This window comes from Leucopleurus acutus (assembly GCF_964270905.1).
Source record: "Leucopleurus acutus genome assembly, chromosome: 1".
Taxonomy (NCBI): Eukaryota; Metazoa; Chordata; class Mammalia; order Artiodactyla; family Delphinidae; genus Leucopleurus; species Leucopleurus acutus.
Window position 1 is genome coordinate 144,977,772 of NC_139142.1, and position 15,961 is coordinate 144,993,732.

Below are 15,961 nucleotides of genomic sequence, written 5' to 3' on the forward strand. Positions count from 1 at the left end.
CCTCCTACCCCCCAAATTCTACAGTTCTAAGGTTGGAAGGTCTCTCAAAAGATCATAATAGCAATCACCCCGCTCCCCAAAACCTGTTCACAGTGCCTTACAGCCTACAGAGCTTTCTCACATCCATCAGTTCCCCAGACTTCCTGTAAGGCAGACAGAGCTGGAGTGATGAGTCCACTTTGCAGAAGGGAACACGGAAGCCCCAAATCACAGAGCCGGGGAGTGGCAGAGTCTGGAGCTCTGGCTTCCTGCTACCCAACCTGCCCAGCCCTGCTGGCTGCCGCTGCCCTGGCACGGAGCACTCAGCACGCCAAGGCAAAGCGGGCCCCACATCAAGCTGGAGTTTAGGATCCCACAGCCTCGGTTCCAAGCCCAGCACCTCCATTTCTTTTGTGTGACCCCATGAAATTCTCTCGACCTCTTTGGGTCTGAGTTTCCTCTTCCGTATGAGAGAAAGGAGGTGTGAGGACGAAATGAAATCACACTGTAAAAAGCTTCTCTTGGAGGAGTTTGATGAATCTTAGTTCCCTTACCTTTAGGTAAAAAATGGGGACCCAAAAATGTATTCTGAATTATTAGGGGACATCAATACTTTAAAAAATATCTTGGTAAAGTGAAGAAATCCCTTAACCATCATTTTAGTGATAACATTTTCAGGTGCAAGTTGGGGCAGGGAGGACTCAGACGTGAGCGTTCATGTTCAGGCTCCCAGGATTCCCCCGGGGCTCCAGCAAGACCACAGATCTCCCCCGCTGTGCCCCCTGAGCCGAGGCTGATTCCTGGCCTGAGCCCATGAGAACACAGTCTCTCCAAACCTCCCAAAGGCCCAAACCTGACATGGCTGCATCACCAGGTGAGGGTACTTTCACCCCCAATCACGAAATAATACCACCTGACATTTGCAGGACTACTTTGCAATTCTGGAAGCCACTTTCACCTGCTTCCTGGAGCCTCACAACAACCCTGTGGGAAAAGCTCAGCATTGTTCCCATTTGACAGCTGGTAAAACCAAGACCCAGAAAGGTTAATTCCCCTCTACAAGGTGACACAGCTGGTCGGTCTTCTACAGAGTATTCTGCCCCAGGGTATGGCCGGCACTCCCATTTCCACCAACATCACCTGCCCATCAATTTACTACCATCCCCAAAGCATAGGTTCTGGGCTGTTCTGGGCCCCAGGCCTGAACTTACTATCTGGGCCTTAGTGGGCTGGGCAGTCCAGTAGGAAAGTCCTAAGCATCTGGCTGGAAGCCTAGCTCTGCCATTTATTACTGAGGCACCTTTGGACAACTTTTCTGGGTCGCAGTTCCTTCATCCATAAAGTAGGAAAGTCAAGCCTCCTGCAGGCGGTTACCGCGAGGACTGGGGAAATAGTGCACGCAAAGCAGCCAGTGGCCCACAGGCATGAAATGAGTACACGCCACTGAGATCATGTAGAGGTCGGGTCAAGGGAGCTTACCTGAACGCTTTCTCCGAGGCTCAGAAAGGTAGTCCCGGGGGCACTGATCTGAGGGTCACCACCACCGCCACCGCCACAATCGTGGGCCGAGATGGGGGCACGGTCCTGCCAGGAGGCGTGCTCCAACTCCGGGAAGCTGTGCACAGAGCCCTAGGGCAGGGGTGGGGACGGGGCTCCCCACGACGGGACTGGGGAGGCCGCGGGCGGGCTCACCTTGCACGGGCTGCAGCTCCTCCACGACGCTCTCATCCGCGGTCTCCTCGGCCCACGTACCGGCCTCCACCACCTTGTAGCGGCTGCGCGGCTGGCTGAGCACGTGAGGGGCCTGCAGCGCCGCCTCGCGCTCGGCCGCCAGGTCTAAGTCCTGCTGCGCCAGGTGCGCCCGCAGCTGCCGGATCTCAAACTGCAAGAAAGAGCGGGGCGGTGGGTGGTGGGCTGCGCAGGGGCGTGGTGGGGTGGGGGGCGTGGACCCGGCCCGAGCCCGACGTCTGGGCGCTTTGCTCTTGGGGGAGCGGGGAGGAATGGGCTGAGCATCCCAAGGCTGGAGGGGGCGTTCCTTACAAATCTCCCAACGACACTAGTCGCAAGAGTCTCTGACGTTTCTGGAGGCTTTTCCGAGTCATAAAAAACACGTTCCTGTGTCTCACCTCGGATACTGTGTAGTCTGGCCCCATAGTGAAGACAAGATGGCCGTGAGAGGAAACACAGCCGTGGTTTGCGGGAAGAGCATCGGAGGAAGAGGAGTCAGGGAACGGGATTCGTTCTGGTTACTTGCCTAAACGTGCCACCCAAGAGCCTTATTCTGGCGTCCCACACTGACGATTAGTGGAAGACGGGAAACCCCGCAATATTCAGGGTCAGTGTAACTAGCCGGTGGGAGCCCATTGTCAGGGCTCCCATGGTCAGGCTGCCCCTGACCCATCTGTCTTCCAGCAACGCCCATATCCCCTCTTCTAGGAGGTGTTCCGAGGGCTGGCCAGACTAGACTGGACTCTAGTTCCCACCCTGCGGCGTACTGCCATGTGTTCTTATCTGTAAAACAGGGGTTATCACCCCACAGAGCTGAGGACTTGAGGGCTTCATAAAGGCTTTGTAAAAAGCTGCACGCATTTTTATTTTGGTTTCATTTTTTGTTTTTGTTGGGGAAGGTTGCCTAGAGAGGCTTCCAGATGCCTCTTGACTTTGTGGCTGAGACGGCTGTTCACACTCTGGGGGCCTCCGTGGGCCATCTGGGTGAAGGCAAAGTTTGGGTCTGACACTGAAGGGCCTGGCCATGGGCTCAGGAGGAAGGAGATCTTTCACTGCCACCTAGTGTTCCAAACACACATTGCATCGCTTTGGCATAACCCCACAACCTCCAGTCAAACCCCCAAAGGCCTGAAGCAGGGAGGCGGGTAGAGGAGTCCCAGGGAGTCCCCGGGCCTGGGCTCCCTACCTAGGAGATTACCTACTTGCCCATGATCCCAATCTCCAGCCCTGGCCCCTCCCTGCAATGTCAGATCAAACCTCCAACTGCCTACCTGACAGCAACACAGAATTGGGGCACAGGTGTCACAAACTCAACATAGTCTAAACAGGACACTTCGCTCTATCCCCACACCTGCTCCTCAGGTGTTTTCATCTCATTTTAGCTGTATCCCCAAAAATGCAATCTCCTCCCTTGCTTCCGCACTTTCCCTTATCCTTGCCATCCAATCTGCCCTCAAGTCCAGCTCCCTAAGTGCTACCACAAGCCTGCCCACCTCCCTCCACCTCCACTGCCAGCTCTCACCTGGATGATTGCAGCCCTACAGCCCTCTACTGTCCATTCGCCAACAGGGGTCAGAGGGATTCTCGTAAACCTAGATCAGATCATGTCACCCCCTTGTCCATAGACCTTGTCCATAGACCTTGGCTTACGTAACAGGTGCATGTTCTGGCTCTGCTTACCTGGCTCACTTCACCACATTCTTTCTCCCTTTACCTCCCGCTGTGACACAGGCCTTCTCGTCATTCCTTAAACACAGTAAGTGTGTGTTGGTCAAAGGTCCCTTTCCCAGGGACCTCTGGTCCCATATCACACGGCTGGCTCCCCCTCGTGGAGGCCTTCCCCGACCCCTGGCCTAAGGCAGCCCCCAGGCACTCCATCACATCACTCTGTTCGAATTCTCTACATTTTGCTTGGCACCTTCTGATATTTTTGTTTATTCTAACGTTTTATTATTTTTCTTTTGACAAAAGTGAAACACACAGTTGAAGCATTCACTAACACTAGGGTGGCCAGGCATCGGGGCAACTTCCCAATGTCAGTGTTCACAAATTTTGTCTCTGGGAACACTCAGGTTTTCCCAGAGTTCCTCAGCCTCCTGCTTGAGGACACACCTCTGGCTGCCTCTGTGCTGGGAGCAGGGCAGAAAAATGGGGCAGAGGGTCCAGCCATTAGATGAAAGGACTTTCACCTAATCCTCATTTTCAGCCCTGAACCTCTCCCCAGGCCTCTGCCTCACCCAGTGCCCACCTGCAGAGCCCTCTGGTTCAATTTCTCCAGAGGACGAACCTCTTGCCTCTTGTATGATGGGGGAGTGTGCAGAACTTGGGAGGGGACACGGAGGGTTCAAATATTATGTGTACAGACTTCTAGCCAACCCCTCTCCCCTGTGGTCAGCTTCACATTCACCCCATTCCTCCCAAACTCTAAAGGGTACTGAGGGGGGAATTAGCCCATTTCCCTCACTATCCGCCTGTTTAGACACTATAGTTATAGATTCTCCACTCTGCTAAATCACTCCCCATTTCCCTAAATCCACTGAAATCTGTATCCTCTTTGTCCTGATGGACAGGACTTAAAGAGAGTTTCTTAATTCTTACGTGTTTATGATTTTTTTCTTTACTATCATCTCGGTGGAGTTTGGGGAAGGAGATCAGATAAACACGTGTGGTCGGTCACTTCAGCTGCAGTAGTGTGCTGGTATAGAAAAAAAGAGGCCTGATTTATAGTACATGCTAATCTCTGGTATAAATACTCCCACCATGGCCAATTGCAAACTACCAACATGATGTCATGCAGAATTGTGAAGAAATGTGCACAGCTGGCTCTCACGAGTCAGTGGGAGCTCCAGCACACCACTGCCACCCTCACCGCTCTGTAAGCGCAGGGATATAGAATATAATCTATATAAGAATAGAATATAGAATATAATCTCTGTAAGATCAGGGATCTTGCCTGTTTTGTTGCTTGGTACACAGAAGGGACTCGGTAAATACTGCTGAATGAATCAATAAATCAATGTGTGAAACCAGTCAGCTTTGCCCAGCTTTTTCCTGCGGTTTCAGGCTGAGCCCTAACTCCAGCCACAAACTGGGCCCCAACCTTAACCCAAAGCTGAGGCAAAGCCTGAACCCCAACACTGAGCCCCAAGCTTGGTCACACATTGAGTCCTGACCCAAGTCACATACTAAGACCACATCCTGATCACACACTGGGCCCTAACTCTGGTCTCAGACTAGGCTCAGACCTGGATCTCAACAACCCAGTACTCGAATGGGGCCACTGGTCTCAGAAAGTGAGAAAGCGAGACTAGCTTATTATAGAGTGGCCTTCTGTGCAGGGGGAGAGGGCTCGAGCCACCCTTCTCGCAGCAAGGTCTCAGATGTCACGTAGGGCCCATTAGGCAACCCTCCTTAGCTCTGCTGGGGCTGGGAGCCCCTCCTGCCCAGGATGATCTGAACTTCCCATGGGCATACCCAGCCCACTTTCTCCAAGGCCGCTCATCAGGGCCGGCAGCCCTAGCTAATGGCCTCCTAGGCCACTCTGAACAGATGCATTATTGATAACTTGTAATTGATACAGAGCTGCCCATGAGTGTCCCACTGGAATTCAGGCCAGACGCCAGAGGCCATGGCTTGCCCAAGCCCACATGCGCAGACATAGGCATGTACACTGAAATACGTTTTAGGCTAGAAATATGAACCCGAGTGTATGGTAGTTCCCCCATTCACTCCTTTATTCACTTATTCACTAAGAAGTCAGGTAAAGCATGGCGAGGGAAACGTTAAAATCCTGTTATGTGTATTGGAATGAAACTGCCTCTCCCAGCTTCACAGCGAGTCCTGGGTGGCCCAAGCGACAGGCACTGTCTGTGGCACTGCAGGGAACAAATGTCCCAGGAGAGTTCTAAGGGCTAGCTCTGGGTGACATTTGTGGCAGAAGAGGCACGGTGTGTCCGGGAGACAGAGACCGGGAGGTAAGAGGTGTTGGGGGAGGTCAGCAGGGGTCACACCAGGCAGAGCCTTGTAGCCATGGTAAGACATTTTAAGGACTTCAGCCCTTATTTAAAGAGAAACAATATACCACTGAAATCTTCTGAACAGAAGGGTGGAGGGGTGGAGGTGGAGGAGTGGTGATTCAGACGAGCATCTTGAGAGGACTGTGCTGACAGCTGAGCGGGGAATGAACTGGATGGGGGTAAGCCAGGGCGGACATGGGAATACCAGCTGGGAGGCTGCTGCAGCAGTGCAGGCCAGGGATGACCAGAATCTGGACTAGGGTAGAGACAGTGGAGATGAAGATGAAGACTGTTTAGGAGGTAGAAGTGTCAGCATGGGCATGGACTGGAATGCGGGTGAGGGAGGAGGCAACCTGCTTTGGGGACATATTTTTACAAGCTTCACACCCAGAGGGCATGGGGTGGTTGGATGCTCTGATCCCTCACCCTGAGAAGGAACGGCTGACTCCTTACGGAGACACTGCAGATGGGCTAAATGGCTCTCAGCTCTGGTCACTGGCTGTGACAGCCCAGGGGACTGTCTGGATGTTCTAGCTGGGACCCTCAGAGCCTGGTTCCTGATTCCCATATGCTGAACATGGCCACATGTGCTTCTCCAGTTGATGAAGCGTTGTCAAGGGGCCCTAGGAGAGCAGGGCCTCTTTAGTCAGATGGCTGAACTGAGGCCCCATGATGGGCAGGAGGCTTTTGTGCTGGGGGACAGTGTGGGGTAAAGGCTAGGACCACATGGTGCATCAGAGCAGAGTTGGGCCCAGAACCCATGTCTCTGGCTTCCAGCCCCCCAGACCCTGTGTCAGGGAACTTGAAGCCTTAAGGGAGAGATGGAAGTGACTCAGCTCAAACAGAATATGGGGGAGCTTCATGGTAATGGGGGCCAGGAAAGAGCAGGAGGGCCCCCATGTGGGGAAAAAGCCAGGGCTGGAGGAGGAGCCTCAACTCTCGGCCCATCACCCCTCCCTCACTCTGACTTTGGTAAGTCTCCTTTCCTCTTTGGGCCTCAGTTTCACTGTGTGTTCAGTAAGGCTAACGGAGCAGCTGAATTCTGGTCTATAACAAGCTCTGTGCTGGCTCTGGGACTCTAACTGGGAGGGAACAAAGTGAAAGGGCCAGTTAATTCTTGGTGCTGTCTTCAGGGCCATCCCCTGCTCCTACGGAAATGCCTCACTGTCAGACAGCCAACTCTTTAGAGAAAGATAACATAACCCAGAACCTCTAAAATGCATCAACAATGTGTAGCGTACAATAAGAATTACTATTCATGCAAACAAGCAGGAAAAAGGGATCGATTATCAAATCATAAAGCAGTTAGAGAAAAGTGTGGGAAAAGATGGACAAAATAGTTGTAGCATTTCAGTGGAGAAATAGAACCTAGAAAAAGAATCAAATGAAACTTTTAGGACCTTAATATACAATATTTGAAATTGAGCACTCAGTTGGATGGGTGTAACAGCAGACTGGACACAGTAGAAGATAGGGATGTTGAACTTGAGGATAGGTCTATAGAAAAATACTAAAAGTTACAGCCAGGGATTTCCCTGGTGGTGCAGTGGTTAAGAATCTGCCTGCCAATGCAGAGGACACTGGATCGATCCCTGGTCCGGGAATATCCCACATGCTGAGGAGCAACTAAGCCTGTGTGCCACAACTACTGAGCCTGCACTCTAGAGCCTGTGCGCCTAGAGCCCGTGCTCTGCAACAAGAGAAGCCACTGCGATGAGAAGCCCACACAACGCAACGAAGAGTAGCCCCAACTCACTGCAACTAGAGAAAGCCCACGCACAGCAACGAAAACCCAACGCAGCCACAAGTAAAAATAAATAAATAAATTTAATTTTTTTTTAAAAAGTTATAGCCAGAAAAAGAAAAAAGAGAGAGAATGGGGGAACAGAATAGGGTCTAAGGAAAAAGTGAGGCATGATCAGAAGGTCTAACATATGTAATTAGAGCTCCAGAAGGAGACTGATAGGATGGGACAGAAGCAATAAATAAATGATGGCCAAAAACTTTGCAAATCTAATGAAAACACCAACCCACAAATCCGAACCCTAAGGAGGATAAATACAAAACTCCCACACCTAGAAACCCTCTAGTCAAACTGCTAAACACAGATAAGGAGAAACACCCATGGCGCTGAGGCTCTCCAGGTTCACGTGAGCCTGGGCCTCTGGGACAGAAAGTGCATGGTGGCTTTGAGGATAAAATGAAGCAAATTTTCCACTGGCAAACTGGGCCAGTGGGGAAAAAAAGACCCTCCTATGAGTTGGGAAGAAGGAAAGTGCAGTCACAGCCCTTCTTAATGCACATTATTAGCTAAGTATTTCTAATCAGATAACCTGACCAGATCTGCTGGGATCCACAGGGAAGCCCTCAGCGTGCATTACTGGAGTGAGTCAGGCCCCTTCCATTGGGCTGGGCTTTTAATGCATGCCCAGGCGGGGCCAGACCCCGGTGCGGGGGGTGGGGGGGGCGGCAGGGGGGGCACACCCAGCCCATCTCTGCCTTTAATGGTCTGGTTTGTGAAGTACAACTGACAGGGCCTTGGCCTGATCAATGCACACTTTGGCCAGAAGCTCAATGGTATCTAATGCAATAGCAATAATTTTCTTCCATCCTATTAGTGCTGTCTGCACAGACTGCCCTGCCTTCAAACCCATCTGCTATTGGGATGGCATCCAATGTTTATTTCCATTAGTTTCGCCATTGTTGGTAACAATAAAACTCAGGAGACAGTTGCAAACTAATGATTTAGGAGCAGGGTGAAGCTGAATTCGACCTTGGCCCCTTTCCATCCACTGTGAAGATGACTGGTAGTTGGCCATAAATTTAAATTATGGCAAAAGGATAACATAAATTATTCCTCTGATGGCTAATTTTATCAGCTAAATAGGCTTGTCATTAAAGCTATCGGCTGTTTTACAAATCACTGCCCATGTTTAAAAAAAAAAAAATTCACTTCCCACAGTGGGGATCTTGAATAATCCGGGTAACAAAGACTATTGTGCTGAGCTGGGGGCTTGTGGCCTCTGCAAGAAAAGAGGGGGCTCTCTGGAACGAGTCAGCATCTAGCGACACCCCCAGAGCCAGGACAGAACCCCTTTCCTGCTGCTCGTGACCTGCTGAAGGGGCTGCTGGCCCTCGAAGGACCGTGGAGTGGACACCGCCCCCCACCTGCCTCCAGCGGGAACGCCTATCGCTTAGGGTCCAGGTTATCGTCCTGTTTCTTCAGGAAACAGGCCAGGGAGACTTGCATCATCCAGGAAGGATTAATCATTGTGATGGTACCTCCTGCTAGTGGGAAGGGGGGAATGGAGGTAGAAACATCGTGAGCCTGTTAGGTGACTGTGCAGGTGACTGTTTTCTCCTTGGCCACTCAGACTACTTTTGTCAGCATCTGGTGCCTTAGGTGTGACTGTGTAACTGAGTCCTCCCACGAAATGGGGGCAGAAACAATGTCACCGCTTTCAGGCCCGGCCAGTAAAAATCTATGCACAATTCTCTACCCTCCCTTTCTTAATCCCCTGGCTGAAGGGAGAAAACTCCAAACACTTAGAAGAAGAAGGAGCCATGACACGGGAAGAGCCTGGAGGCCAGAGTGACTGTGTGGAACAGTGTCCCTTTACCCCCTCCCCAAAGTAATTGCACTGGGCTGCGGTGTGGGTGACAAACACGCTCCTCTTGTGTTCGGCCACGGAGATGTCTGGATTTGTTTAATGGAGCAGTTTGTGTTACTCATTCTAACAGTGACTTGTACGGATGCCCTATTTCGGGTGGAGGAAAACGGACACTGAACTCTGAGTTCCACCCCAGCCCTTCCTTCCATGACAAACAGTGAGACACTGGGCAGGCAGCAGCCTCTCTCAGACTCAGCCTTTCCATCTATAAAAGGATTAATAATACCCAGCCTGCCAACGTTGACCATCAAAGTCAAAATGAGCTAAAACACGTGGCAGCACATTTGTAAATGGTCACCATTATATAAATGATTTAGTATTATTTTTGTTCTCTCTCTTTTTTAACATTTACTGAGAGACTCCAGTGGGCCAGACTTCATATATTACTTGAATTAATCTGATAGTCACAGCATCCTTGTGACGTAAGCCTTGTTTCCTCCATTTTTCCAATGAGGATCCTGAGGTCCAGGGGTTAAGAGGGTTATTGGTGGAGCTGAGGTTAGAATCCCACTTGCTGATTCCCACGGTAAGAGGATGCTCTCCACCCTCCAAGCTGCCCCCGCACAGGACTCTTCTTTCAGAGACCACCGCCTGCCCCAGGTGTAAGGCTGACCTAAGGGGCTCACAGAGTTCCACTGGCCTCCTTGCTGGGCCTCAAGTCACCCTAGACTGAGCCCCACCTCCCTGGGTCTTTTGCCAGTGGTCTCACTGGATGGTGCTGAAGAAGAAGAACTTAACTGGTCCCACAGGGCCCAGCAGGGAAGAGAAACAAACTTCGACCATGAGCTGAGTTGGATCGTATTATTTTGGACCAAAAGTTGTTGCAAGGCTTATAGAGCAAAGAGCAAGTACAATGGGGACTTCAGAGCATGAAGGTCCTGGGCAGGGATGTACTGAAACCTCAGAAGTGGTTTCTTAAGACAAGTTGGAAGAATATATCACTGCATTGATTTAACCACTGCATCTGAAATAGCTTTGATTTCTGAAGCAGCCAGTACAAAGAAAGAGACAAAAAGTTCATACCATCTCTCTGAAGGGCAGGAACTAGCACCCCACCTCTGGAATCCATCTGTGTACCAGAGAGATGAGTGCCTAAGAAAATTCTGGCTGGACGGGCAGAGAACAAAATCCAGATACAGAGCAAAATAAAAGTGAAAGGACCTTCCAGTCGAAGGACTGTTGAATGCAGGGGTCTGAGGCGACCTGCTTCCACCACAGAAACGAGCCATCTGGAAGAAGGCTGCAGAAGGTCAGCCAGGGCTTGGGAAAGGTGAGACTGACCAACAGTGTCCCCCTCCCTCCCCCCGCCCCAACCCTGGCCCCTCTGGGCTCCTCTTTCCAGTAGGAATCTGCTAAGGATGAGGTGAGCCAGTAGTCAGGAGAGATGAGGGAATGAGGGAAGCACTGAATCCTGTCTCCCTGTGAAGACCAGAAGGTCAGTGTGATCTGGGGGGAGGAAAGGATTAGAATGAGCTGTAAGAGACCCCTGTTCCATCCAAATCTCCTAACTGGCCTCAGATTCCTCCAACTGCCAAATCCAGGGGCCCCTCATCTATAACACAAGGGAGTTCTGGGGCACCTTGGGCGTGGCCTGTGGTAAGAATGAGATGCCATGTGGCACAGAAGATAAAATGCGTGAGATAGTCATGCAAGAAGCTAGCAAAGCATGTCACCCAAGAGTCTCCACAGGGTCACAGTAAGAAGCAATTTAAGCTTTCTAAAAAGGCTAAGATGAATTTAAAAAGAGTCACTTTACAGCGGAGAGACCTGACAAACACTACGTCAGCGTCAACATCCACGGTGATGTCATAGTGACAGTATGTACCTTTGATATGATGGGATGAGAATGGCACGGGACCTCTGTCTCCCTCCCCAAAACCCAGAACTCCAGTCTAATCACGAGAAAAGCATCAGTCAAATCCCAACAGAGAGACATCCTATAAAATACCTGACCAGAACTCCTCGAAACTGTCAAGGCCATCACAAACAAGGCAAGTCTGAGGAACTTTTATAGCCAAGAGGAGCCCAAGGAGACATGATGACTCAATGTCATGTGGTGTTCTGGATGGGATCCTGGAACAGATCAAGAACATTCGATAAAAACTAAGGAAATCTGAACAATGTGTGGGCCTTGATAATAACATATCAATATTGGTTCATTAATTGTAACAAATGTATGATAATAATGTAAGATGTTAATAATGGGGGAAAGGGGTACAGGGTATATGGGAACTCTGTACTATCACCACAATTTTCCTATAAATCTAAAACTGTCCTAAAAAATAAAGTTTATTTTTAAAAAGAGCTAAGATGAGTGAAGTGTTGGCAAACAGTTTTACAAATACATGCCAGGGAGAGAGCAAGGTGAACGCAAAGTGAGTGTTTTGTTTAAATTGAGATTCTACACACTTCATTGGAATTTTGGGTACATTTCAATTTCTTAGGTAGCATACACAAATTCAGTTTGGAAATTGCTTCATTAAGCCCTAAGAATTCCTGCTGGGAGAGAGAGAGAGAGAGAGAGCGCAAGAGTTTGTGACACAGATGAACAGAATGACCTGGAATGGGGTTGGGTGGGGTGGGAGTGAGGGCAGCAGCAAGAGACTCTTTGGAAATGCTACTGAGGCAGCTGAGGGCAGCCAGGTTTGTGCCTGCAAGAGAAGAGTTGTCCTCAGGCAGTGGTTTAAAGACACCCTGGTGCACAGTCTAATCAATGTTTTCACCGAGCCCTGAGAAGTGACATGGGTATAAAAATATCATAGAACATTAGCAAGGTGGGCTGGGGAAGAACACCTTTCACAGATAGGACACCTGGATCCACTCCTGACTCTAAAAGCCCTCTCTTAGCTCTGTGCTCTTGGGCAAGTCACCACTTCTCAATTTTCTTATCTGTAAAATGGGTGTACGTGGAGAAATGGGTGGTTAGTTCCCATAGAGTCACCATTTATCACGTGCCAGGCTTTAGGCTAAGCAATCGCACAACCATCCTTCAAGGATTGTATTATTATCCCCATTTTTCAGATTAGGAAAACCAAGGTCCACAGAGGTCCCCTTGGTGCCCAAAGCCACAAGTAGCCAAGATGGCTTTGCACTCAGGTCTGTCCCTAACATCCTAACCATTCCAGGCACTATTCTCTCAAAGGGCCTAGCCATCCCTGACGTTCCACGAGCCAGCATTCACATTTCTTTAAGGGCATTTTTTGCTCAGTCAGGTCCCAAGTCTGGTCTTAAAATCCAGCTGAAAATGAGGTGTCTATTTGCTCCACCCTGTGGAGCGGGCACGGCTCTGGGAGAGCAGCGTTCGTGGTTTCTCTGCAGAACCCAGTGACCCAGCGTGTGGCTCTGGCCAGCCCCTCCCGCCTCCCTGGCAGCCTGCTGGGATTCCAGCCCATCTGGCCCTTTTTTGCTGTCTTAACTAAGATGACAGGCTTCAGGTGTTTTTTAAATTAAAATGGTTTGTTTCTGTTTATCTCTTTTCCAGATGTCACTACGTAGAGGGAATCTGTCTTTATTTATTGGCTCTTTCCTGTGCAGAATCCAAGGGAGTCTCCCTCTGGCCCAGATCCCTGGGAAGGAGGCCACATATAGAGGGTGACGTGAACCGGGACGGCAGGAATGTGGGGTCCCCGGGGGCTCAGGACGGGGTCACAGTGGAAACCAGGAGGGGTGGCCTGCCATCAGCCATGTAGCACGTGGGCTGTTAACGTGGCCATGCATTTATGGAGGGCAGATGCGGCGCTGCGTCTGTGTCTTTCACGTGGCCAAATGCAACGAAGCAGAGCATTCATTTTCCTATTAGACAGCGGACTGAGAGCTGCCTGACCACGCTCTGGCCGGGTCCTGGATGACACTTGAGCTGTCCTCTCCCTGACCCCTCCACCTCCCTCTGCCCCAAGCCCAGGCCGCGTTCCCCTTGGTGGTTCTGCCGCCTCTACCGGGCTTCCTGTCTCCACTCCTGCCTCTCCCATCCGTCCTTCAAAGGCTACCAGAAAGATACACCAAAAACTCAAATCTGAGCAAATCCCCCCGGCCCTGCTTCCAACACTCCAGGCTTCTTCCCTCCCAATTGGATGAAGCCCAAACTCCCTGGTCAGCCCTGCAGCCCTCCCCAAGCCTGCCTCCAAATCCCCCCACTCCCCGCCTCTGCTCACACCCTGAACAGCCTTGATCCCCCCAGCACAATGCCCACTCTCGTGCCTCACCTGTCCCCTCTACCTGGCACCCTTCGCCAGGGGTCCGTGGCTCAATGTCAGCGCCTCTGGAAACCCGTCCACCCCACCGAGAGCTCCCGACATGTCCCTGCTGAAGCATGCATTACACGGGCCTGCTAAATGCCCCGAGTCACCCAGAGCCTCCTGAGGGCAGGGGCCTGTCCTGTGCACACTCCTGGCTGACCAGATGCACGGGTAAGCACGAAGCTGATGCCAACTGCTTCGGGACCGGAGCAGCATTCTTCTTCCCAGCCTAGACGGCCCCACTCCAGGGACCCCATGGACAATGTGCCCCTGGGGACTGTGCCCCCTGATGGCCCCTCTTGTCACTCATAAGCGTTTTGTGCTGAAGTGAAAGGCCGTGGTGTTCCCCAAGTAGATAAAGAGATAAACGTTCCCGGACAGACATTCCAAGGGGATGACTTGGAAGACGTGGCCTGCGTGTTCCTGTGGGGTAATTCCACACACTCCCCACCCGCTCCAGTGCCTTCTCCAGCCACGAGAGCCTGGGGCTGGGGAGCCAGGAGACCCACACGTATGGGGTGCTTGCCTGGGGACAAACACGAGTTGGACGAAGCCTGCCCTAGGGGAGCATCCAGCTTAGTGGGAGAAGCAGCTCCGGGTGCGAACAAGCACGGCCCGTGGAAGTGAGTGCCCAGGACCCTTGGAGGCCGACAGCGAGGGCTTCGGGGCTGGGGCCCATCCTCCCACACACGTTCCCACCACCTTACGAGCTCATCGCTCTGTGGCATTCCCACCCTGCACGGCTGGTACCAGAACATTCCCTGCACTTGAGGCTATGTTTCTACAGCGCTTTGCAGCCTTGCTGCAGGGCCCTGCTGTCCTCCGACCTCCTGAGCGCCCCAGTCCCCTCCCCTAAACTCCTATAGAAGGGGCTGTCTGTCCCACTCACATGGGAGCGGTCCCCTCATCTTAGGGAGGAAAGAAGTGAGGGCAAAGAAGTGTGTGACTTGGTTGAAGTCCTGGGGGAGGGAGCAGAGGACTGGGGGGCTGGACCTTGAGAGAAGCCTCTGGATTCCCAGACAGACCCTCTCCGAGCCCCGGTTGCCTGGCCCCCTGGCTCTGCCCAGCACAGCCTTGGAGGGCCCATCCCTGTCTCTGAGTCTTTGCCAGGGTTCCTAGAGGGCAGAGGGCACTGCTGAAGGCTCTCTAGTGTGTCTGGGGGTCCTGGGTGGCAACTGGCCCACAGTGGTGCCCAGCAACCTCTGTACACAGAATCCGACCCCTGCTTCAGAGACCGCCGTGACCAGAAGACCCTGATAACTGAGGGGACGACTCAGCCGGTTCAGGTTGGAGAGCTGACTGGTCACCACGGAGAGATGAAAAGAAGCCTGGCCTTAGAGCCAGGGCGGAGTCCGGGCCTGGCTGGGCTGGGCTGGGCATGAGTGACCTTAGAGACGCGTCTCCCCACTCTGGGCCTCAGGTTCCCATGTGTCTGTGAAGGGGCTGGAGGAGGTCACTGACCGCAGGGCACCTGCAGCTCTGGCACCCTAGGGGACTTTAGAAACCACTAGGGTCCTCAGCCCTGGACGGAACTGGGCAGAACTGAGTGGCCACGCGTTACCCCTTGCTCCTGACAGATCTGCGTCAGTCTCTCCAGCTGTTCGTCCTGGATGACCTTGGCCTTCTCGTACTGCTGGATGACCATCTCCATCTCCACCTTCACAGGCAGGACGTAGGCTGGAAAACAGAGACAGTCCCGTGAACAGCTTGGCAGCGGCAGGGCTTGGTGGGGGAGGGGCTGGTCCCAGCATCCAGCCAGCAGCAGGCTCAGGCCCAGGTGTGGTTCCTGGAAGAACTGGGGTGGGGGCGGTGGTGTCAGGTACCCAACAGCACCCAGAAACTATAAGAGGGCTAGAACCCTAACCCATCACGACTAAGATACCGTTTTTTTTTTTTTTTCCTTTTCCATAGTGATAGAAGAACCCTTAATTTTGGCTGTGTGCACAGCTGCCTGGTATGAGGACTATATTTTCCAGTCTCCTTTGCAGCTGTGAGAAGCCATGAGACTACATCCTGGATGACAGGATGCAAGTGCAGGTGTTGTACAGCGGCTTCCAGAAGCCTTCCTTAAAAGGCACCTGGAGTTGAGGAGGAAGTGGAAATATTAGAACCCTCCCACATGGCTGGTGGGAATGTAAAATGGGGCAGCTGCTCTGGAAAACAGGAGTTCTTCAAAATATTCAACAAGGAGTGACCATATGGCCCAGTAATTCCATACCCAGGAACCTAAGAGAAATGAAAACATATGTCCATACAAAAACTTGTACATGAGTGTCCACAGCAGCCCAAAGTGGAAACAGACTAAATGTCCATCAACTGACAAATGGATAAA

At 51.8% G+C, this 15,961-nt stretch overlaps 1 protein-coding gene across 1 annotated transcript in view; it reads right to left on the reverse strand.

Annotated features, from left to right (window-relative positions):
* The window catches only part of TMEM266 (transmembrane protein 266), a gene marked incomplete at both ends in the record, with an annotated part of 86,526 nt that overhangs the window by 28,391 nt on the left and 42,174 nt on the right, over positions 1 to 15,961 (reverse strand). The window contains 2 exons of the mRNA XM_082835997.1: positions 1,672 to 1,861; positions 15,191 to 15,306. Of these exons, the coding sequence (XP_082692123.1) occupies positions 1,672 to 1,861; positions 15,191 to 15,306 (306 nt within the window). The remainder of the gene's footprint in view (positions 1 to 1,671; positions 1,862 to 15,190; positions 15,307 to 15,961) is intronic.